The sequence below is a fragment of the Vidua chalybeata genome, chromosome Z (assembly GCF_026979565.1).
Source record: "Vidua chalybeata isolate OUT-0048 chromosome Z, bVidCha1 merged haplotype, whole genome shotgun sequence".
Lineage (NCBI taxonomy): Eukaryota > Metazoa > Chordata > Aves > Passeriformes > Viduidae > Vidua > Vidua chalybeata.
The window spans coordinates 11,465,610-11,491,378 of record NC_071570.1 but is presented as its reverse complement, the minus strand read 5'-3'; the positions used below and the strand labels follow the sequence as shown (position 1 = coordinate 11,491,378).

The 25,769-nt window shown below is 35.2% G+C and overlaps 1 protein-coding gene across 8 annotated transcripts in view; it reads left to right on the top strand.

Annotated features, from left to right (window-relative positions):
• Nucleotides 1-25,769, top strand: part of ERCC6L2 (ERCC excision repair 6 like 2) — a 53,794-nt gene that overhangs the window by 17,886 nt on the left and 10,139 nt on the right. Inside the window, exons 9-19 of one of the 8 annotated variants that reach the window (XR_008428617.1) lie at nucleotides 441-560; nucleotides 6,650-6,721; nucleotides 7,894-8,039; nucleotides 12,925-13,020; nucleotides 14,386-14,485; nucleotides 15,448-15,600; nucleotides 16,254-16,334; nucleotides 17,641-18,793; nucleotides 19,497-19,651; nucleotides 22,470-22,606; nucleotides 23,534-23,766. Coding sequence is in view for 4 of the 8 variants with exons in the window: in XM_053932077.1 (XP_053788052.1) it covers nucleotides 441-560; nucleotides 6,650-6,721; nucleotides 7,894-8,039; nucleotides 12,925-13,020; nucleotides 14,386-14,485; nucleotides 15,448-15,600; nucleotides 16,254-16,334; nucleotides 17,641-18,793; nucleotides 19,497-19,651; nucleotides 19,765-19,857 (2,169 nt within the window). In the remaining 4 variants the exon portion in view is untranslated. Of the gene's footprint in view, nucleotides 1-440; nucleotides 561-6,649; nucleotides 6,722-7,893; nucleotides 8,040-12,924; nucleotides 13,021-14,385; nucleotides 14,486-15,447; nucleotides 15,601-16,253; nucleotides 16,335-17,640; nucleotides 18,794-19,496; nucleotides 19,654-19,764; nucleotides 21,368-22,469; nucleotides 23,767-25,769 lie in introns of those variants that run through there. The other 7 variants (XR_008428618.1, XR_008428619.1, XR_008428616.1 and 4 more) reach the window with 7 other exon arrangements.

The following is a 25,769-nucleotide window of genomic DNA, read 5'->3' as shown; positions in this document are numbered from 1 at the left end:
AGTGCAGAGCTAAATTTAGCAATGGAGCTTTATGTGGCTTTTGAACACCTTAAGTCCATTTCCCGTACCGTTTTTGTTGTGGAACAATATGTAATTCCCATACTGGCTTGTTACCTGAGAAAGTCAAGAGAAATGTTGGTGCAACCCTTGGGTAATGCAAATCTCAAGGCAACAGAATTTTTGAAACTGACAATTCTGGCCAGGAGAAGAAATTTGAATACGATCCATGATTTCAGATTAAGAAATCTTTTGGTTTTAAATGAAACAAAGCAAAACACACAAGATATGTTTTATCCAGCAGTTTTGTAGTGGACTAAATTAAAAACCACATAACTCTTGAGATACTTTAGCAGATCGTATTTCAACCTGTTTAACTTCTTGCATTGCTTAATATAACTCTGATTTTTAACACCTGTTCAATCTTTCTGCTTTTCTTCCAGGAAGCGCATATCAAACGAGTTTGCAGCCAGGTATTTTCCAGTTTTCCAGATTTTGTGCAGTTAAGCAAAGATGCAGCCTTTGAAACTATTTCAGATCCAAAATATAGTGGAAAAATGAAGGTAAACCCCTTCCTTAGAAGAAATATAAATTTTATTAATAGGAATAGATTTGGCCTATATTATATGGATAGAAGAAAATATACACCTAATAGTTTTAGGGGTTTCAGTTATTCTGTTTACTGTTCATCATACATAAGCAGGAATCTCCTGTCATGGATCAGTATTTATCTGGGCAAAGACTGGATAACAGTAATCTGCGATGCTAAAATTTTCTAAGATTTTAGCTTCACATGTTTGATGGTGGGCATGGAAATGACCCTTATAGTCAACAGAACTATTGTTTCTTGAAACCATGGATTCTGGTGACAGTCAGAAATATCTGGCAAAGAGAAGGAAGCAAAACAAAATCATTTTGCTCTTAATGGTTTGTGCACAGCTTCAATTTTGTGTGTAGTTCCAATCTCTCTTCTCAAAAAGCAGATGTTAGATTTGAAAAGATTCAGCGGACAGTTCAGAGAAGGGCCACAAGTGTGGTTAGTAGCTGTGTCAGAAGCAGCCAAGGAGGCTGGGACCCTCCAGACTGTAAAGAATGTCTTAGGGTAAATGTGAGTGGGACCTACACAGTCATGAATGGCATGGAACTGGTGAAAATGTACTGAGTGCTTACTGATTTCTTGAACCCTTTGGACATTAAATGAAAATAATAGTTGTGCTGAAGATGACCAAAATAAATGTCTCTAGTATAATTCTGCAAAACTCCTCATGTCAGAAACTGTCTGTCTTTGGTTTCAGAGAGGAACAAAAGATGACGCGATGACATATAATGTATCTGAGGATGATGTTGTTTAATGTAGATGAAAAGTATGTCTAGTATAACTAATTAAAAAGAAAACCATACTAGTTTTACTAGTTTTAGTAGTACTCTGGAGCTGAGAGTAGGAGCTGTGCAGAATTTTGGCTCTCCATAAGCCTGGATATTAACATTTTCCTCATGGGACTGGTGGTAGTGGGAGGACTATGTTGCTGTAGCAGGAATGGCTGTTATCACTTGACTGATTTGTTACTATGTAAGCAACATCTTTCTTTACTGTTAATACATATGTGTGAAATGCCTGCATATTAACTTTGCTATATACACTTGATTATTTTGAGAAGGTGAATTTATCTGTTAAATTAATGCATAGCTTTAAAAACCAAATCCATCATCTTCAGAAGCTGAAGAATTACTTATGAAGCAATTCTGTTACTGATTATTTTACCATGACATTATTCACATTACTATTTGACATTTTTATTATTATTTTATTATATTTTTTTTTCCATTACATTCTCCTGGAAAAGCTGGCAGCCCATGGCTTGGACTTGTACACCCTTTGCCAGATTAAAAACTGTCTGGGTAGCTGAGCCCAGAGAGTGGTGATGGATGGTGCCACATCCAGTTGACATCCAGGCACTAGTGGTGTCTCCCAGGGTTCACTTTTGAGCCCAGTCCTGTTCAACGTCTTTACTGATGATCTGGATGAGGGGATGAAGTGCTCTCTCAGTAGGTTTGTAATCTTAAAATGGGTGGGATTATTGGTGTGCTGGAGGTTAAGAAGGCTCTGCAGAGGGATCAGTGGGCTGAGACCAATGGTATGAGGTTCAGCAAGACCCAGTTCCAGGTCTTGCAGTTGGCCACAGCAACCCCATGCAGTACTTACAGGCTGGGGCAGAGTGGCTGGAAAGCTGCCAGGTGAGAAAGGACATGGAGGTGCTGGTCAACAGTGGCTGGACATGAGCCAGCAGTTCGCCCAGGTGGCCAGGAAGGCCAGTGGCATCTTGGCTTGTATCAGAAATTTTTTGTCCAGCAGGATCAGGGAGGTGATTCTTCCCCTGTACTTGGCATTAGTGAGGCCACACCTTGAGCACTGTATCCTTTTCGGGGCCCCTCTGGACAAGAAGGACACTGAGATGCTGCCTGGAGCATGTTCAGAGAAGGGCAAAGGAGCTGGTGCAGGGTCTGGAGTGTCAGGTTTATGAGGAGCAGCTGAGACAGCTGGGATTTGTTTAGCCTGGAGAAAAGGTGTCCCCTGAGCTTCCTTATTGCTGTGTACAACTACCTGAAATGAGGTTGTGGTAAGATGCTGTCCTGATTCTGGCCAGAGTTAATTTTGTGTGGTAGCTGTGAGGGAATGGTGCCTGAAGTGGTACAGGTGTGGCCAAAGGGTTATTCTGTACATCCGAGAAAGCCACTTCCAGGTGTCCTGGAAAACAGCAAAGAAGATGTCACCAGCAGGGCAAGAGAGGTGATTTTCCTCTTCTGCTCCATTCATGCAGTGTACTGTATCCAGCTTTCTCAGCACAAAAAGTATATGGAAATGCTGGAACAAGTCCAAAGGGGCCATGAAGATTATTAGATGGGTGGAACACCTCTTCTATGAGGAAAGGCTGAGGAAATTGAGGTTGCTGAGTCTGGAAAAGAGAAGGCTCTTGGGTAGTCTTATTGCTGCCTTTCACTGATGAAGGAAGACTAAAGAAATCTGGAAAGGGATATTTTACAGTGGTAGGGAAAGGGATAATGGCTTCAAAATGAAACAGAGTAAGTTTAGATTGGATAATAGGAAGAAATTCTTCACTGTGAGGGTAGCGAGGCACTGGAGCATGTTGTCTGTAGAAGCTGTGGATGCCCTGTCCCTGGAAGTGTTCAAGGCCAGTTAGGATGGGACTTTGAATCTAGTAGGTGGCATCTCTGCCCATGGTGGCATGGTTTGAAATGAAATGATCTTTAACTCAAACTATTATATGATTCAATGATCTTGGTGCCTGGAAGGAGGATAATGGGATATGTAGATTAATTGAAAATAAGCTGGGTTTTGGGTCCATTAATTTTAACTTCATGATGCCAAAAACTGGTTCATACATTTTTTGATATGGTGACTTGCTTTTTTTTTTTTTTTTTTTTCCCTAAATTATAGAATGGAAGCTATTTGTGATGATTTTGCATTTTATACTGTGAAAGCAAAATAATTCAGGAAGTATGTAATTTAGAAAGTTGTCATACCATAAGAAAGTAATCACAGAGGAGTCAACTGGTACTAGAGCTTGGAAATGGCTTTATAAATTTTTAATGTGTTTATTTGGAAATAACTGAGACAAATTATAGTAAAATGTTTTTAATAACCTTGTTGCACTGTAGTAGTTTGCATTCCCTAAATAAATAAATTCATCATTCATTTCATAAATAAATTCTAGAAACTAAGTAACATTCTTTTGTAACTTTAATCTGGTAGTGTAGACTGAATAAGCATTATTTTATATTTTAACTTAAAATTCATTACAGACTACACAGAAATTTTGGTATAGGTGATTATTCTTTTGTATATAAGCATAGTTGCAAAGGAATAGTTTGCAGCATTTAAAAAAAATTTATTCAGGAAACAGGGAAAGGCTGTGATTTTTTTAAATGTTTGTTGGTTGAGCAGCTGTAACTGTTTTGCAGAGTTGAAAAGGTTCCATCTTCAGCCTATCTGTTCTCCAACCAACCAGAGATAAAACACACAGGGTAACATTCTGTTATGGGATATTAATTACTTCCAAAACTAGATTTGCTCGTACGCAAGGGTTAAAGAGTATTTGTGTCCTACCTGTTGTTGTGAGTCATCTCTCTGTGTTTTGTAAGCTGTAGCATTAACATGCCACCCCAGGCTTTTTGTTCTGAATTTTGGATTACAAGAGCCTGGAAAAAACAGTCCTACAATCCAAATGTACAACATGTATAATCATTGATGGTGTACCTAATACGGTATAAGAAGGACACTAATATATCTGTGTTACAGTGGGAGATGGGTAATACACAGTGATTAAAAGCTTCAGCTTTTTTTGTGAAATTATCCCCTCCTTTTCACATGTACTGCAGAACATACAGTTCGCAAGCTTTGCTGACGTGTTTTATTACACAGTAAATTTCATGCTTAGATTTTTAAATAGAAGTAGTTGAATATATGAGAACTGAGTGAAAAGAATGTCTTGCTTTGTTTGGAAACCACTATTTTTCTGTTATGATGTTGTAAAATAGTGGGGACCTGCAAAGTTTAAGGACAAGTGGTTCATTGCTTCTGAAACCCAACGATTTCAGATTGTCCACACGGAAGTATTGGGGACTGCTTGGAAAAGAAGATAAGTGAGGATAGCTTTACAATCCTGCAGTAATTCTCATTCAGACTACCTTGTTTGATTATTTCTACAGTTTTGTTAAAATTGTGTCTCAGAGAGATTCTATAAGCTTTCTAGGTGTAAAGGTTTCTTAATTGTCTGGGCAGTTGAAATATTTTTTTTTAATATTTACTTTTTTTTTTTAACTGCATACATTTCCACAGAGAGCCATTTGTGGGGTTTGGGAATACTGTTCTTAATACAAATTTCTTAGGAATAACTGTTGTATTGATTTAATTAGTTTCGCTTGGGATATCATCATTCAGTAGGAAAATGGAAGTCTATTGGAACACTTTGCACAAAATGGTAACCTCTACCATTAGACATAACCCTGACCCAGGCAGGGCTGGCTTTAAAGACTTAAAAAATACTGTAGGCTAGCTTGAACATCTCTATAGAAAAACTTCTCAAAAGCAAGAGGTAAAATTTCATCACATACAGATGACTCACAATGTGTAGCAATGGGGAGACATATGTTTAAATCCATGTGGAGTCTTACAAAGAACATGTGACTTCTGCTTGAGTATGAGCAAGTGTTTCTGTTTTGGGCTAAAAACATACAGGATAATATTCTGGTCTGCAAGTGTAGAATTTACTTCTCTTTGGTGCAAATACATTCATTATTTTTCCCTGTTAGAGTTGTATCTTACTCCAGAATACCTAAATTCTCAACGGGGATGAAATCGATCCATTTCATTTAAGCAAATTGCATGGATTTATTTTTGTATTCTCCTATAGGAAATTCACTATTTGACCTGTACTTTAATAATAACAACAGTAACACAGAAGCCAATTCCTTCTAGTTTAAAAGAATGTCACTTCTGTTTCTTTTCTTAATGTACTAAATAAAATGCAAATGTGAGTGGTATAGCTCCTGCTAAATGACCTGTTGTGTATTTTTCCCCAGTAAAATAAATCCTGGTTTATATGTTCATGTACAATGAAATGAGGCCAAAAAAATCTGTCATTTTTACCTTGTTTTCACTTTTAACAAGCTGGCTAACATTTACTAAGGAGCTCATAAGCGACATATAATTACCATTTTATGTTCTACATATTGTCCAGAATTGTAACAATAATACAAATATTCATCATTATTTAATTGTCAAAGATTTATTAGGCTTGTAGTGAAATAGTTCTTGATTAACAGTTTATCTATTTATCCATGAATAAATACAATTTCAAAAATATTTATTGCCCAGTGGGAAAAAGCTACAGTCATGGTACAGAAAATTCCTCTTTTCCCATTGTGTATGGCTTCAGCACAGTGCTCTGGAGCTGCCATTGCCAGATGTGGACATGGTTCCTTTGAAAATAACAGTATCACTATTATACACAAGGCTCTGGATTATTTGCTTCCCCACCAGAAGAGCATTGTGTGTGGGCGGATTATTGGCATTTCAAGGTCTGTGCAGAGTCTGGGAAGCTGGATCCTACTGTAAACAGAGCAACAGATGAGAGTTGGAGTGGGGAGGGGCATACATCTTACTGATTATTTTAAGAAGACAAGTTCCAAGAAGCTCTGAACTCAGATGTAGGACAGAAAGTTCAAACAGACCTTGGAGTTTTCAGGATAAATATGTGCATTTTTTAAATGAAAAACCTCAGAATCTGAGCTAGTGTGTGATATTAGTAATGTTTTGTTGCAGTCTATGCACTGACACAAGTAGCTTCTGAATCTGCCTCTTAGTGGTCTGATGACCTTTTACAGTAGAATTTCCATGTGCGTCATTGAAAAATGCAAATTTCCAGCATCTCCATTACCTTTGGGCCATTTATTATGTTAGTAATGATTTTTGTTATGGCTCTGCTTGGCTTTGCAAATAATTAAATTCAGTGTAGCCTTTTTGGAGGTTCAAAACATGAGTTAAATGTGTGCAAGATAACCTGATAAAAAATTAGATAATTTAGATTTTAGATAAAAATGTCTTTATTTTTCTGCTGTGCTTCATTTACAGGTACTTCAGCAGCTTTTAAATAATTTCCGAAAAAATAAGGATAAAGTTCTTCTTTTCTCCTTTTCCACAAAGGTGAGCTCCATGTGATTTTTATCAATTAACTGCAGCGGTAAGTTCTGAAGCATGAATCTGAAAGTTGACACCTTGTCAACCACATTTCCTTATTGCTTCTACTGTTAGGAGTAATTACGAGGACAGTGTGCCATACTCCACAAGCATATTGAAACTTTATGTTACATCATGATAAAAATGGTGATAGCAAAACAAGTGTAACACTCTTCTGTTTTCCCTAGAGCTTTCTGAAATAGTTGTATTACTTCAGGTGCAGATAGCTAAGTTCAGCTGGTGTGTCTTGAGTTAGGGCACTGTCATAGCTAAATATGACTGCCATATCATAAAACCTTTGTGTTAGCACTGAAAGTTAAGTTTCCTCATTCTGCTGACTTTTGATCATCATCAGCAATGAAACTTCAATTCTTGCTACACTAGTTGATTTGAAGTTAAAACTCTCTAATTGGAGCAAGACTTACATGTACATTTTACTTTTAAGGTACTTGCTCCTTGGTTTCCTTATTAGGGAATAATGTGTTTCCTGAAATAGTGCACTCTATTGTATTGGGGCTTTTATTTAAATATTTGTAATGATAGCACTAAAAAGTATTTTAAAAAATAGTAATTTGAATAGTAGTTCAGGAGTCTTAAATACCTCTTTTTTTTTTTTTTACTTTAAGAACAACTGCTTAATGTTTAGATGCAGTAGTAGAGTACTCATGTGTCTTAGGTTATGTTTTATGGTGTCCAAGACCAGACTGACTGTTGGTTGCCGCAGTGTCTTTCACTCCATACCCCCTGAACTCTGACTGTGCAACTCTGTGCTGGCTGTAATGCTCATTTACTGTATTTCAAGTAATTGCAGCTTGCTAAGATGGGAGGAAGCTGCTTAAATGGACTGCCTGCTGATTGGGTTGGACTGAGTGACAGGTAGCGATGAAACAGGCAGCCAGGGTGGGATGATGGAGTCAGACCACAGCATACCAGTATTAATCAGCTTGAGTGCTGTAGAATCATGGCTAAAGAGAATCATGAATGTTGATACCAAAATAGCAAATATTTATCATAATTAGCAATGGTGGTGTACTAAAACTGTATTTGATAAACATGGTCCCAGTGATCATGTTTAATTAAAAAGATACTAATAAGTGCTTAACTTTTTATTTTCCTTTTTTCTTCATTTTTCCACTCAGTTGCTAGATGTGCTAGAGCAGTACTGCATGGCATCTGGGCTAGATTACCGAAGACTTGATGGCAATACAAAATCAGAAGATAGAATCAGAATTGTAAGAGAGTTCAACAGCCTTCAGGAAATCAACATATGTCTTGTATCTACAATGTAAGAAAATTTAACTTGTAGTTTGTTTCAATATGTCTGTCTAGTGTTAGTAAATTGGTTACTCTGCATTTTTCTTGCTGAGTTTGTGAGGGATTACTTTTTGAGAAGGTGAGAATAAGTATAGACTTACTGCTTTGGTCTGAAGCTTCTTAAAATACACGGACACCTTCTCCCTCCCTCCTTTCTGCTTCGTGAGGATTTCTAAGATCAGAAGGAAGTGGGTCTTCTGAATCCTAGTTTAAAGTTGTTGTAGGATTGAAGAAGCAGTTCTAAACATTACTATTAAAACTTTATTATGTCATTATCTACAGAAGGCTTTTAATTTTATTGTAGACAGACTCAGTTTCTTGTTTTACAGTAGTAGAACTAGCGAGTGTGAACATGAAGTGCCATATTGAACTGAAAAATTCTCTCACTATTACTGCAATTTATTAATCATGTTAATTAGTTAGCATGTCTATTTAAAATATTTCAACAAGGTCTTTTATTGTCTTTTTAAAATATGTTTACCTATCAGATTTGCTTATCAATTTATGATGGATAACAAATTGTTTTGAAATAGATTATTATGTTCAACTAAAGTTATTTTTACTATAATGACTATTTATTTGTTTTATTCAGGTTACTTCCTTGCTTCATCTTGGATGAAATTTTTTACTGGGCAAGGGCAGAAAAGGAGCAAAGAGAAGCTTTGCTCCTTTTGCCTCCTACCCAGAGGGGAAAACTCAGTGAAACTTGATGAAATCTGAGTATTTGGGCACTGTAGTTTTTACTGGAAGTGGGTGTGTTTGAATTAGGAGGATCCAAACTACCTCTATATAACTAGAGCAGACATTATCTTAAAGGCTGTTGCAAGTGGATATCAGAGCAGTCTTCACATACTCTGGTGTTTATGTACAGGGTTGTGAAGAGATTTGTGATACTGATCATGTACATTGGCTTGTAATCTCTGTTAACCGTGAAATCTGGCCAAGAGCTTCCCTAAGACCTTCATAGGTCTATACCCCTTGTCCCTGAAGACAGAGGGAAATTTCAGAATCTATAGGACTAATTTTTGCTTCAGTCAGTACTGTAATCATAGATCTGTTAGTTCTCTTTCATTAATTTAAATCAAAATATAAATGAAGGTCAACTAAACAGAGATGGACTTTCTCCTATCTGTTTTGAGAGCTTCTGTATAGAGACTAGTGAGCCTTCTCTGCCTGCTGATGGTGCTGGAGAAAAGGCTTGATTCTGTTGTTTGTAGTTTCACTTATCTTATGAAACAAGTGAAAGGAACTAACTGTAATGGAATTATAGTCAATATAACTACTGTGTTGTAAGCAAAACAGAGGGTGCAATTGTTTGCCTAGTTTATTATAGATAGCAGGAAGTGATCTTTTTCCTTGCTTGATGAACAGTAATGGAAGCATCTTTACATTTGTAATCCTTTGGAAATTAGAAAGTGATTTATCCTATTTCTTCTGTACAAGAGATTGATATTTCCTCTCACTCAGATTTCAGACATATATGAAATAATTCTATGCTTTAGAGTATATTCTACATTTTTCATTACAGAGTACATTGACAGAATTGGTTCATACTCTTCTGTCTATACTTGCTTGCGAAGTTTCTGGCTGATTGCTCTGTGTAGTCAATTCATGTGTGTTCTGAAGGTCTCATTGCTCAGAGAACCAAATGTTGATTTTCACTGAAAATACTTGCATGGTCTTCTGGATGTATAAGTGCATTCTGAAATGGATGAATTCTCTGCATAGTAATCTTGAGACTGCCATTATGTTCACTGGCACAATTAATATGCAGCTTAGAAAACATAAAACACCAATCAGAGAACTACAGTGCAGCACTGATGATAACTTTAACTATTAAATTTGCAATGTTCGTATTTTATATTCCTTTTTTTTCAAAATCACGTATATATAGTCCATAGAGATTTGAAAATCCTGGTTTTAATTAATCAGTGACATTTTTTGAGAAATGGGACCTTAAAAAAGAAAATAAAAGGATAAAGAATAAAAAAATAAAAGTTTGTCTATCTGTAGATTTGACCTCAATGTTGAAGTTAATATTGGTACCAAGCATAGTCGCATGGCTATTCCTAATGCTTTTATTGACAGCTGTGACTAATACAGCTTTATGGATAAATATATTTTATAGGTGTTGAGAGAAAATGTAATTGATTTCTTCAGAGCTTAGACATTTAAGCAAACCATTAGATCATCAATTTCAGGTTGAGCACTAGGGAAAAATAGGTATACACCTGTTGGAACTTCTAAGTCTTATGAAGTAATACCTCTTGGGGAATACTTCAGTCTTTCACTGGTGTTGCTGGGAAAATATGTGATTATTTAGAAAAAGAGAAGAGGATTTTTAGGCATGCTTAGAAACCAATTAAAATAATTGGTGGAGTTGCTGTAACTTGATAGGAGAATGTCAAAGCTTTCAGTTCCAGTGGTGCTGCTTAGCCAAAAGAAGGGAAATTGTATATGTACCAGTACCAAAGTCAGGACAGTTCTGTTCCATCCTAGTTTTCTGGAATAAATAAAAGCAGCAAGTATGCCTGCCTTTAAATCACTGTTTCTGGATTTTTTTGTGCTAGTCTTTCTCTAGGTTGGTTCTGTCAAAATTAATTGTTAATGAAAATCCATTTCTGCTTCTCAGCTTTCTTTTTATGTAAAGAGAAGTGTCTAGAGAAATTTGTAGGTAGCTTTTATCATGTAAGGTCCACTTCCATTCTACCTGCAGCATTCTCTATTACTGTCCATTACTGGCCTGCTGTTAGTTACTTTTTACTTTTACACGGCTTCATTTAGCTTTAATTCTTTCAGCAATGTTTTGAACAACTTTTAGTGTGCATATGATTACATCCAAAGAACATGCAGCCACAAAAATCTCTCTGAAACAAAGAGCATAGAAACTATAGAAAACCTAGCTTGGTAAATAGAATTACATAATCAAAACTTTCATAGACCCTTTCCTAATGTACTATTGTTCTGTACCTTTTGAGGTACTAAGTTGTGCAGTTTTAAGTAAGATGGTCTTCTGAAAACTGTTCTTTTTAACAAAACTCTTTATTTAAGCCATATCATAGTAATTTGCATGGACCAAATTGCAGTAAACTAACTGCTAGTTAAAGGTAAAGTGGAGTATGTAACTCACAATGCACAAACTTCTGCATTTGTTCTGTCTATGAAGGATATAGGAGCCATTCCTTTCTGTTTTGGACTAACTAAATTTTTGAGTCATATCTAAAAACACCGAAAGGTAAAATTATTAGAAAGCTAGATATCCTGTTTTTTTAATTTTTATGGACAGTTAGTTTTATATCTTGACATACGTTTTAGTCCAGCTGCAGGGCTGGTTTGGAAACAGGAGAGGCTGAACTCCTACTAAAAAGATTTTTTTTCATTAAAAAGAAACACACTAAATGTGAAAAATACCATAACATATTTTTCAAAAGAAAGAAAAATCCAACCCAAATATTGTTACTCAGTAGTTCCCAGTTTGAGAATGTGAGTTCTCTAGAAATATCCATTAATACTGGCAAGTTTCTATATCCCCTCCCTTTCCAGATATAACTAACCCAGAGCTACACCATACTTAGAAGCGAAAGGCCACAGCTGCATTTGCATTGACATGGACTCCATGAAAACCAAAAAGTGGTGGGGCTCCATAAGTTTTTGGTTTCTGTCACCATTCACTCTTATACCTGAAAACTTTTACTTTTCTTGTATTTCTTGTGTGCTTCAAAGAAGCAAAATTTAAAGTAACCTGTTAAACCAGGTGCTTGATAAGTTAAATGGGATTGACTTTTTCAATTTTGCAGTACCGCTTTCAGAAAAATAGCACACTTGGAATTAGTGATGCATATGCTAATGTGAATAATTGTTTTAATAGTTTATTTAATAATAATATTTAGCTTGTGCTTGTGTAGGAGCTTGTGTCTTTTGTATGATATTTGGTTGAGCCAGTAAAAAAAAAAAAAAAAATTCAGTATTTGCTTCCTTTGCAGCTGGATGAGAAGTGGTATTTTCCTCACTTTTGCTCCTATCAAATCATTCATCTATGCACATGCCAAACTCCAAGTAACTGAGCAGTTTTGAAGGGTTCAGCTGGCTCAGATTAGATGTATGCTCAATTTCTTGTCTGGATTGCTGGTTTTACCTGAATCACTCTATAGCTGTTGAGGGTTATAAGATGATGCAGGTGGTACGCTTGTGACTCCTAACCCACAGAGCAGACAAATTTCTGACTGTGACTTTTTTCCTTTTAATGGCTGGTACGAATGTTGCTCATATGCAGCTATGTGGCCAACAGCTGAGTAACTTACTGTACAAATCCCCTTGTTAGTTGTTAATGCTTACAGGTATGGCTTACCTGAGATTGTGACTACTTTAGTGAAAGTTGCATAACATTATTGTCAAAAACTATGTACTGGGATTAGATGAAATAAAATTTCACCTGTAATTTTCCTGCTTCCATAATCTTAACTGGCATAAAACTGATTATGAATTTCATTATAGTATTTAGGGGTGTTGCCCTGTGTAGGACTTAAGGGGAATGAAATAGCAACAGGGATTTTTACTAAGTAAGTTGATAGCAGTAGGTTATGACTCAATTATTTATACAGTCTGTAACAATCTTGATATTTACATGAGAAAACGGTATTTTATGGCAGTGATTATTTGAGTACCTGGTGGTTGTTAGTACAACACTTAACACAGTGCTGTACTGCACTGTTTTCAATATCTTTCATTTGTTCTCTTTTTTTTTTTTTTTTTTAATTGGGGAAGGGCAGGCAAGTATGGACCTAATACAGAAAAATCTAGTTGCAATTTTTTTCTTACTATCATATAGTTCTGGTTTTTCATTTTTATGTTTTCAGGGCTGGTGGACTGGGTCTTAATTTTGTTGGTGCCAATGTTGTTATACTGTTTGATCCTACATGGAATCCAGCAAATGATCTTCAAGCGATTGACAGGTACACTCTCCAAATACAGAACTTGATCGATGTTGCACTCTTCCATTCATTCTCTAATCTGATTGTCCAACTAAAATTTTTTCTCAAGTAAGAAATTTTTTACATTGTCTGATTAATCCACAAGACAATAGGAAAAGTCCAACTAAATTAGGTTTTAGCTTTGATGTGATTATTTTAACCCAAATTTTACAATATATTTTCCTTTATTTATTTTTTTGCAGCAGTGGGCCAAACAAAAACTCAAAAAAAACCTCCTTGTGGTTACTATAACTTTTTATGATCTCTAGAATATGTGTGTAGATGACATTTTTCTTGTGTTCTTCATGAAGAATACATTGCAGTTGGCCCTAGTTCAAATGGTGTTTTGAATTCCCAAACCCTAAAAGACAGGGGCTCTTTATGTTCTCTTCTATTTCACCATTGTGGAGATTAGTGTCTTTTTAGCACTCATATCTGTCTCTGATATTATGGTGTTGGAGTATTTCCAGTAATGCAGATTTTTCTTTCAAGGCTTTTTGACTGTAGGCTATTTCCCTAGGAATGCAAGGCAGACCTTTTAGTAACTGAAGTAAAGAATATTAAAAAACTATAAAGAATACTAAAAACCTATAAAAGAATATTAAAAATTCAGTAGATTTCTATATTTTCATGAGCAGAAATACACTTGTTCCTGTTGTCTCATGCAATTACGTAATTCTGTTTTAAGGGTCTTTCTGATTTCTAGTATGTGTATATGTGCACCTGTTCTAGGGAAGTGTATTAGAAACATGTATTGAGGACTGTTTTTAAACAATCTTTGTAAGATCACATTACTATGATTTGTTTTAGCCTCCTGTGAATTTTGTGGAATATAGTCTATTAGAAGTCTCAGAATTTACCATTTGAACAGAACACTGTCAGTTCATTACCTGTTTTTATGATGTTGTATCTTGTAATTTATGAAGTTAAGAAAGAACCGACAGCTCCAAGTAATCGATGAGTTAATTCCTGTATAATGTAAGTAGGAGAATACTTTGAGGAAAAATAGGTGGAGACACAAAAGGAAAAAAAAAAAAAAACAACAAACCTGAGATAAACAGAGAGGATGTGTTTTGTGGAGAGGTGGGAGACAGTTCTTGTGATATAAAATGAGGAGAAAGCTTTTTAAACTGGACAGGCCTGGGGAGAAATATGAAATACTGAAGGAAAAGGAAATCAATTACTGAGGAAAATTCAGAAAAGTAAGGAACCCAATCAACATATGCATAATTTCAAATAGTCCTGTTTTATTAGAATGCCCTTATATATTTACTTTGTTTACTGTTTATTACTACCCCTAAGAGGTCTCATTTCTTAAAATGTTTTTAATGTGCCATGTCCTTGCAGAGCTTATAGAATTGGCCAACACAGAGCTGTTAAAGTGTTCAGATTGATATCATTGGGAACTGTGGAAGAGATTATGTACTTGCGACAAGTTTATAAACAGGTAAAGCTCACAAACTGTTTAAATGGGGAGCTCTTCCCAGCAGTTTTAGTGACTAAAAGCTAATCTAGCCTGTAGTAAAATTGTAGTTTACCTTGTGTTTATGGTATATGATGTTACCTTAATGTACTAAGCCAAAGTGCGTAATTTAGCAGCTGTTAAAGAATGGAACAGAATTGTATTTGTATTGAAGTGTTTTTCTGTAACTATTGACAGTTTAATTATGCAGTGTACATTATTCAGGTTATACAGAGAAATGCTTTTATTTGAAGACTTATGAAGTACAACTGTGATAGTTGTAGTAATTATCTGCAGCAGTTTGATTCACGCAACTTTTTCTCATGTAAGTCCGGAGAAAGTAGAGCAGAAATCTTGCTGATGCTATAGAAGAAAAGTTGGTGATCTCTTAGAAAAAGAAGAGTGGGATTTCTGGTCCAATATGCTTGGATTTCCAAATGTCTAAGTCTTGAAAGGATGTATAAATCTTTTTTTCTTTTTTTTTCAAATTGACTTGTGTTTTTCTAGTTGAAGAAGCAGTAATAAACAGAGTAATTGTAAGTCTGAGGGTTGGGGTTTTTTTGGCTACACTTGGATTGCTTTCCCTTAGCGAGCAAATATACAGTGCAAAGGAAGGTGAAAAAAATGCTAATAATTTAGCATAGTGGAAGCTGAGCTGTCAAGATAGAGGAGTGCCACTAACATGAATAGTAGGTCTCTGATAATAGGCAACAAGGCAGTAAAAGTCTTTGAATGTTTTATTTTTTTAATTCAGTAAAGCCAAGCAGGTTCATATTATACCACAATCTATTATACCAACATCTGCCAGGGAAATTAAAACAAAATATCCTTGCTTAGGATTTTCTGCTTGTTCCAGCTAAAGCTGTGTATATAATGTGGATGCCAGGAAATTCTGATGTGTTGTTGTAGCAAACACTTCTGAAATCTTTTGTGTTGTTCTGTTTTAGCAACTTCACTGTGCAGTGATTGGAACTGAAAATGCCAGGCGGTATTTTGAAGCAGTGCAAGGATCAAAGGAGCATCAAGGAGAGCTTTTTGGTATTCATAACCTTTTCAAACTTAGGACTCATGGGTCCTGTCTTACCAAAGACATACTGGAGGTATGGAGTACTACCCTTTTACTTTTAGATATTAGTTTTACATTTTTCATTTCTTCATGAGGCTTTTTGGTCATTGTTTTGAATAGAAACATTATAAAACAGAATGATGAAACTTAATCAGTACTTGTCTGTGCAATGACTTGAATGGAATAGGCATGCTAATTTCTTATTCTGATACAGACCAGATAAATTTCTCTAAATCCAAGAATGGTAAAAGCTTGTTTTATAATTTGCATAAATTTCCTAGTATATTTTTTTTTTGTATAAAAACTACATAACTTATTTTTTGATACTTTCATGCAGCTTTGTGCACAGATACCTTTTGTTCATCAGTAACTCATACTGACCTTTTAAGCCAGAATTCTTATCATAAAAATACTTTTTATGATCACATTAACCTCTTTAGCATGCTTTTTGAGATGGCAATAATTGTTAAAAAAAGTTTGCTACAGCTAGCTTACATCTTCAAATTTACTGCAGCTTTAGTCCATGTTTCTTTTTCTTTCCCTTTATTTTGTTATTTTTCCCCTCTAGGAATTTAGTCTGGACTTTGCTTATTCTACTTCTGGTGCTACACTTCTTTTTCCTGTGCTTGTCTTTGTTTAATCTGTTTGTGTGTAATCTGTTTATGTTAACATATTTGATTGTCTTAGAGGGAAGGACGGGTAGAAGCAGGAGTCATGACAGCAACTACATGGCTGAAGGAAGAGAATCGTTCATGCAGCTCAGAAAAGGTGAGATGTCTTTGTGGACTGTACACCAGAGCATGACATGCCTTTAGTTCCCAGTATTGCAGTGGCAAATGTGGGCAATATATCAAGAGGCTGATAATACTTTTACCCTGTTGTTAAGAAGATTTTGTTTAAGGAGTTGTGGAAAGGAGTACAGGGGGTTTAGATGATCGAAAGCTTCAGGTTTTGTGGAACTCTAGAAGACCTGGGTTATTTAGTTGTTGTAGTCAGACAATCAGAGTGATTCCCACTGAACCAGTGGTCTGTTCAATACTGTCTTTTTTATTTTTAATGTATATAATTATCTAATTATTTCCTTCTAGAATAAGATTTTTTTTTTTTCCCCAACAAAGGTCAGTTTTAATAGGAACATTGCGTTTGTAGGAATGTTTTGACTGAGCGCCATGTTCAGGTACTTTGAGTAAGGTTATCATTAGATTAGATTGCACTGAGTAATATTACAAATTAGCCACTATCTCTTATGCCTGTTGGAGATTTGTGTGAGTATATGTCAGTATTTCATGTGCCCTTACATTGATCTGATATTCATAATACATAACTGGATGGTCATGATCTCACATATGACTTGCTGACAAACAACAACTTTTTAAGCTTATGTTAAATGCTTTTTGATGAGCAGAATGATATCAGGATTAATATATTAATTTTAAAATGTCTCTGAGTACAGCATTTTGGTATTTACTGTTCTTCCATTTACAGGCTGTCATAATTCTTACCTCAGTAGTATGCAGTTTTGGACTGGTGTTCTGGACTTTAGTATCTTTAAAATGTTTTAAGATTGCCTGGGCATAATTTTGTTTGATTACAGTAGGCCTCGATGAATTTTAGAGTGGAATGTTAGCACTCATATACAAGGAAGTAAACCACTGCACAGAGATTTATTTTTGTTATGAATGTCATTACACACAATATTAAGGTCTGAATCATGAAGTCACCTTCCAAAGCACCCTTGAAAGATGAAAAGTAGCAGTGAGATTAGTATAAACTTGAAAAATATGGATGTGGATTGGGAAGGTATAAGTTGTTTTAGCAGTGTACAGCATAGATGGTCTCAAATACATAATACTATTGGTTATTTTCAGTGTTTTTCTGCTAAAAATATTCTGCCAGAGACTTCAATAATTTCTCATTATAAATTATTTTGCATTTTATAATACTATTTTGCATATTTTTTGCTTGAGTAACAGTGAAAGCGCACTTTTTTTGGACTTCCATGCTTTGGAATTAGGCATGTTGTGTATACTATAAATCTTAAATAACTTCGCAGTATTTTCTTTTTTTTTTTTAGTATGAACAACCAGACTGTCAAGAAGATGGAGATCCTCGAAGCATTCAGGCACAATTAAAAAGAGAAGAAACTGATTTTTGGGATGATTTGAGTGATGATGATGATGTTCTGGAGAGTTCTGTGAAAAAGTCTGACAGAAGGAAGCCATGCAGTGAAAATAGTTTTGTGGTAACAAAGGGACAGCTTTCCTTAATGCAGTGTGGATTCTCTAAGTTGTTGCAGAGAGAAATTGAGACTACCAAAGAAGGGGATCATAATTACAACTCTCATCATTCAAGTTCTGATGATCACACTATAAGAAAAAATGTAAATAGCAAGCATGGTGGTTTTCAGAAATGTCAGACCAGTGTGCCTGTTTTGGAGCATGGGAAAGCTGTTCTGTCTCCAAATGGAAGTGATAAACAAGTTATGCATAGAACAGAGTGGCTTGGTTTATCAGGCTCTGAGGAGGAAGGGGACAGAAAAAATGAGGATCAAAGCATTTTAAAGCAATGTGACATAGTCATGGAAACTGAAAGTAGTTCTGAAGCGGATGATGATGTCATCTTTCCTACCCAAGTTCAAGTATGCCAGCAACCAGTGCTTACTAAAGAAGATGAAATACATAGGTCAACATCTGAAAATTGTGAAGAGTTAGCAAAAGAAAAAGCTGGGTTTGTGTTTAAGGGAAACAGTAGACAATTTGGATTCCACAGTACTGAGTCAAATTTCACCATGTCTGTTGAAGATGTCAAGAATGACATAGATTTGGAAGGAGTGAGTGACGTAAGTGATGAGTCTGATGATATTGAACTTCCCCATAATTCTGAATCAAGAAAGCTAGGAACTCGGAGTTTTCCAAAGTGGAAAGAATCTCTGCCACAAGTAAGGAAGCCCTACAGAAAAGGAAAGGAAAGTGGTTCTCAGAATATAGATGAATTCTCATCCTCTGAAGATAACTTTCCAGTTGAGAAAATTAATGCCAGGAAGCAAAGCTATAGGAGTAAACAACAGAGCAGCAGAATTCAGTTTGGGTCTAAAATGCTGTGTCCTATTCAAGATACCTCTGTTGCACAAATGAAGTCTAGCAATTATGCTATGCATAGAACTTCTGGAAGTAAAACTGTATTTGAGCATCAAGAGAAAAATATTGAATCAATGGACAAATATTTAGGTAACTAATAAGTTAATTTGTTAATTTTATTTTAACTAAAGTCATAACATATGTCTAATTTACTATTGTCAGCAGGTTTTAAGTTCTTGTTACTGTACATTATTTTCTGTCATAGGATCTAGTATGTTCTGCTAAGTTATTATTCAGTAATATCTTTCTGTATCTTTCTCTTTATTAGTCTTACTTTTATGTCTTATAGGCTGACAGGCTGCTTTGTAATTCTTGCTTAAACTCTTACCATCTCTTGAAATATGCTGAGATTGAAGATTTATTAAAAATTCACAACCTAAATATTTGAACTGTAAAATCTTATGAGTCTTGACAGGGCTGTTAAATAAAATGTACAGAAAAAAAAGTGATATGGGCGTTTTAAACACCATGTAGAAGTCTTGATTCCTAAAGACTTAATTTTAACCATTGATGTTGCAGCTGTTAAGCCACAGATGCTTTGAAACGTCTTTGTCCATCTGAAAAGAACCACACTGAAATTAAAGTAGTATTAAACTATCTGGTTAAATCCAAATAAGTCTAATGATTGTTGTTAATTTCATAGAACTGAGTAACTTGGTGCTGAATGAAATCATAACGAATTTTATAACTTCAATAGAATTTTTTTTTTAATTACAGTATCCTTCAGTGCCAATGTGTACCTTCAGAGTTTTGGTATAATTAACATCCTTGTATTTTTCTTATAACGTATCAGATGGTGTTCAAGAAGTGGCATATATTCATTCGAATCAGAATGTGGTTGGATCCAGCAAGGCTGAAAATCACTTGAGCCGATGGGCAGTGCACGACGTATTTGAGTTGAAGCAGTTTTCCCAGCTCCCTGCTAATGTAGCTGTCTGTAGTGCCAAGGTAAAGAGATATTTTTGGAAATGTCATTTTAACTGTTATTTATCCTCATTTTTCATCGTAAAAAGCTCTAAAAAACTTGTTTTTCTATTACTGGCCACCATGAATGATCAAAGACACTGAGGATGAGAGGAAGAGAATGCTCAGTTGGAAGTCTAATAAATTACTTTGATTTTTTTGGGGGTGGCTTTTACATTATCCAGCTTTGAAAGAGTTGGGAATTAAACAGCACAGCACCCTCTGTGGGATTTTTCTGTGGAAGAAATGTTAAGATTAAAGATAGGGTTTTTGAAATCAAATTCTGTGCCATGTTTTTCTGATTTGAGCCTTGAAAAATCTTCAGTTTGTCCTGGATTCGGTTAACAAAAATCCAGTTGCCAGAGTATATTCTGGACACACTGTAGCATAGGAATTTGAACATACATCAGTTTGCAGACTCTCTTGGGGAGGTGAGCATAAGCAGTTGCTATAATTAAGTCAAACTGTCTATCTTTAATGTCTTAAACATAGAAGTAGAGTTTATTGGGAATTCTTATTTGCAGTAACGGATATGTTAATGGTTTTTGTTGGTCCTGTAGCTTGTTTAATTGCATTTAATATACACACAAATCTGGAATAAATTCAGATACATCTTTCATATTTTTTATTCTTACTACATAATGTTTTTAATCTGCTCTGATTATCTGGGTATTTGGTTGCTTGCTTTGTAATAAACATTTGCAATTTCCTAGACTGATTTTTAAGATAAACCACAAGCACAGAGTAAGTCACTGATGAATGTGCAGCTTAGTCTTTACAGACACATTAGCTATCCTTACAGAAATTGTAGACATACGACTGTGTTGTTCTGGGGTGTTGAACATCCTCAGTGGCTAGAAGAGTTTCTTCCAGTGCTGTTGTTATACTGTATTTAATTAAGCCATTAGCAGAGTTACCAAGAATTTTTACACTGGGAAGATCAAACCAGGCGAATCAGTAAAAGTAAGGCCTTTTCAATTCTAACACATTTGCATTAGAATGTTCCTTATTAGCAGAAAAGTTGGTCAAAAATACACAAGAGTACGGGAGGAAGGTACTTCTCAATTGGCAATGGCTAACAACATTATTAAAACCAAATAAAAATGAAAGAAAACTTCTAAGAGAGCATTTTGACTAAATGTCTGTTGATCCACCTCTGTTCAAAACTAGTTTGTGGTGCTTATGTAACTTAAAGCTTATTATGTAGAGTTACGTCACTGCAAGTATTGCAATTAACTTACCTTGATTAACTTGTCAAGTTTTTTAAGGTACGCACTTTTCACTCAGAAGCAGCAGTAGTATCACTTCTCTTGGAGATCTAAGTAACAAGAAGAACATCAAAAATTAGGCTGCCTCTTTTTTCACTTCCTGTTACTCATTTATGTAAAGGCACTAATGTAGAAATAAAATATAGATGACTCCCTATTCTTAAATGTGGAATTTTGAGCTTTATGTGGTTTGCTTAAAAGAGAGCTTTGTAGACAACTTTGAAAGGTCCTCTACTTAGAATTTAATGCTACTGTTTTTCTTTCTTCATTACTTTGTATTTCCTTAGAAGACATTCTGTGAAAATAACATAGTCACTGTTGTGCTTCTGGCCATCAGGCTTTGCTGATAATTTTTCACTTATTTGCCATCAGTTGAAGTTAGGGCATTCACTTTCTGAGCACCTACCTGTTTTATCACAAATAATGCTACTTAATAAAAATGTTTTTCAGTAGATTAAAGTAGCATCATGTGTAATATTAATAATAAGCTGAGTCATTTAAATTTCCATACTTGTTTTAAGTAAATAAAATTACAGTTTTGAATGTTGGAATGTTAATTGGAAACTGAGTTATTGAAGGAAAAACAAAGTTTTGTGAAAATATTTGAAATTCCTTATTAATGAAGATTTCAAGTGTCATTGGTCTAATAGTTTCTCAAAAATGTTGTGTAGCTCTTTCTGTTGGCTGTGGGTATCAATGATTTTAGATTCTTAATTAGAAGCTTTTTTTTACAGTTTATTTAGGCTGAAGCTTTATGAAGCATCATGAAGGCATCTGAATAATATTTATGTTCTGATAATATTTATGTCCCTTCTTAGCACAGCTAACCTAATTGTTTTATTTCTAAGTAGAAGCAATCAAGAAAAGTTATTTTAATTTCACAGACGAGTCTGCTCAGGACCAAAAAGTATAATGTCCTTTGTGCTCATTTGTGTCATGTGTGTTCATTTTACCTATGCCAGCTCTATCTTCCTGCTTTACAATTTCACTCAGCAGTCTATAATAATACATTTCTGATGTAATACATTTTAAGTACATTTTCCAAGGAACGACTAACATCTCTATGAAAGGGGTTCAAGAATTTTGAAAAACTAGAAGTATTCTGTTGAATTGTATGAGATGGGAAATACAAATTCCTACAATTCTTGGTGGAAGAGTGACATTTTTGTTTTATGTTTCATAGAAATCTGGAATGACAGGGATAATAAACAATGTTATAATAAGCTAAAGCAATTAATAAGGAAAACCCATTGCAAGAACAATGACATGTTGACTTCTTGCTATTGACTAGCCATCTAATCACATTTTGGGTTCACTACTTCTCTTGAATTTTTAGAATCTGGGTTAAGGTCTTCAGTTTCAGTAGCCAATTTTTGGAAATTATGTGAGTACAAGTAACAGAAAAAATAAGTTGCTAGAAAGCACTATAAAACAATGTCTTCTTCCTGGTTGCCTACCTGTAGCTGAAAGTATAAATTAGGTTTATTAGTGCTTCATTTATTGTTGAGTCATGGAGACTAATGTAGTTGCTTAAGTTGTAGTAACTGCTTAAAGCTGGAGCAGGCTGCAAAACCTGTGAGGTCTTTGAAAGTGAGAGAGGTTGCATGGGAAGAAGATCCAAGTTAGAACGGATGGGAGGCAGCAAGTCTTGTTCCACAGAAAATAACTGAAGGTATGTAGAACATCCTAAGAACATGAGTAACTAACAAGCTTGTATTCAAATTGGTTATAAAAAAAGTGTAAGACTTGAACACCTTTTCTTACCTCAAATTTCAGCTTGGTGATAATTTCTTTCCTTGAGTTTAGAAGGCCAGTGTTAAATCTGCACAGTTGGCACTAGTGTAGTTCTCAGTCAAGTCTCTCTTAACATTTTAAACTGTAGGCTTCAATTAAGCTAATTTTTTTATCCAGTAATATGTCTATTATCAGTCTCTCCTTAATTTTACCTGGCCTAGTATTTGTACATCCTAGCTACCTTTTCTCTGAACAGGTAGCTGTTATTTTAATCTCCTATTGCTAAAATATATTATTTTAATCTCCTATTGCTCTGTACCTTTAAAGGCTTAAAGAGACAAAACTTTGATTCTTTTTATGAGAAATAGATCTCGCTACTGTTTTTTGTTCTCGCTTTCTTTGTTTTCCAGGTTCTATAACAGTCCTGGATTCAAGTCTGCAAAGCCTTTTACACTTTTCCCTAGAGCTGGTGGGGAGTGTAGTCATATTGTCTATATATGGTTTTTAACGGAATTTTTCCCACTGACCAGTTTAGCTAGAATGTTCACATTTATGGTACTGAGTGCTTGTTTGGTCTGTATAAGTACTGCATGACTCTGAAAAGCACAGTTTGGTAGCAACAACCAGAATATAAAGTATGCCATCAAGAAAAAAAAAACCCAAGACATCATGATACGTGTCTCACAACTTAGTAGCTGTGAAAGGTGAGATAAAATCCAGAAGTAATAAATGTAACAGTGTAAACTATGCATTAATTAGTCAAAATAAATCCTGTCTAGCACCTGAATAACAGAAAGTCTGTGTATGACAATAGTAGTAGCAAACATATGTGGAAAGGTATTTTATCATGTTTCTTTTTTCATAGAAGTCCATGAGATTGCATAAGAATAGAAGAAGATGCTCTAGCTGTTAGGTGAATTGAAGCAGCATTCTCAATGAAGAAAGACATTGTCAAGCTGTTACAGAATGGTTTTCATAAATAGTTATCTACAGCAGTGGAGGTTCATTTGTAGTTTATTTTGCAAGTATAATGAGCGAAGTACTTTAAAGACTAAGATTTACTGGATTTTTTGACAGACGTGGCATGATATCTCTTAAATGCAGAATGCTTAGAAATAGAATTATAATAAAAATATTCTAATACCAATACTTCCTGTATTAAATGTAATTATCCTTTGTGTGAAGATTATCTGTATTCTGACCATGGCCCACGACTGTCAGTATAAGATTGATGCAGATTTTGAGAAGGAAATACATAAGACCTATAGAGTATGACCCTTAAAATTCAATTAGTTCAAACTCCCTGCAATCAGCAGGGACATCTTCTACTGGATAAGGTTGCTTGGAGCCATATCCAACCTGACTTTGAATGTTTCCAGGGATGGGGCATCCACTGCCTCTCTGGACAACCAGCTGCAGTATTTTACAGTCTTAAAGCCTTCTTCCTTATGTCTTATCCAGATCAAAACCAGGCTCTGCTAAAAAGTCTTTTTCCATCTTTCTTATAGACGCGTTAAGTACTGAAGGGTCTTGGTAAGTTCTCTCCAGAGTCTTCTTTTCTCCAGGCTAAATAATCCCAAGTCTCTCAGCCTTTCGTCATAGGAGAGGTGTTCCATCCCTCTGCTAAATTTTGTGATATTTCTCTGTATGAAGAGCAAAGGGACAGAATCACCTGCCTTCACCTGTGCCCACACTTCTTTTGATGCAACACAAAGCAGTATGACAATCCTCCTTCAAAGAGTTATGTTTCTGATACTGCTGCTTATGCAGAAGGAACTGATATACTTGGAACTCAATACTTGGAAGTGTTTAGAGTCTCAGTAATCAAAATTAAGTCAGGGATTTATGTTCCATGCAGAAGTGTTGCAGACAGCTGTTTCTGAAGAAAATTTGGAGATATGGATTACACTGTATAATAGGTTAATAGTACCTTATCTTCCTTTATAGTTATAAACTTTGTTTGCATGTCCTAGAACCTAAGTGTCACAGAAAGTAGACAGGTGTGTTTCTGTGCAGTTTGAGATCTCATGCTACTCATAATCTTTGCTAAGAAGTCATGAGTGCTAAGGCATGAGTTTCCTTTCTATTTGTGATGCCATGATGCAGGGAGAATCACATGAGGCTATAGTAAACACCTTGAGGTAGAAAATGCATGTCATTCATTGTGGTACATGGCCACTCCAGTAAAGATTACTAAGAGCTGTTACATGACAACAAAACACACTTGGTATGCTGCTTCACTGAAGATTATTCATAGGAAGGGTTTTCCAGTCTATTATATACAAGTGTGAAGGAGGAAGAAATGAAATAAATAACTTGTTTTTTTCTGGGATTATTTTGTTTGGTTTAGTCTATTTTGATGACATTGAACACTCTGTGTTCTGTGCTTGAGTTGAAATTCAAGTCTTGTGCAAATAGACTTTTTAAACATTGTGTTTTCATTAAACAAATTGAAGATTGCTGTCTATTATCACATCACTGTATGTTAGGAACATAGATGAAAACCAAAAAGGACTATCTTGTGTAACCACAGAAAGAATCATAATGGAAAACAAAATCTTCTTAAAGCAAACGTGTGGAATGAACTTTGTAGATTGTACATGGTGGCCTTGCAAAGCTAGACTTTTTTCAGAGCAGACCTACATTTACTTCAGCCTTTCAGAGAGAGAGAAGTCTTGAGTAATTCATGTGATACTTTGCTCAAAATTATTCTGACATTAATTTTGAGGAAAGAAAAGAAGTGTTCACAAACTCTATAAGGCCTTAGTCATCTACTAAGTATTTTTAGAGGTTTTATTTTCTTGGTGGGCTCCAGGTTCCAAAGTAACCTGATTTCAGTGCAGAAGGTTTTTACGTCCTTGGGTTTTTGGTAACTTGCACTGAAACTTCTATTTGTGAAACTTCTTAGCTACCATAAGAAAGAGAAACTTCTCAGAGACAAGATTTAAATATCTTCTTCTAATGTTTCTACTCTATTCTGAATGAAATGACTGCATTTCCTAATGAATTTCCTAATTAATTTCTGTGTTAATTGGCAAAAACAGCTTGCGTTAAATGTTTTGCATAGAATGGAAGTCTGGGATAAGCTTTCTCTAGTTCTT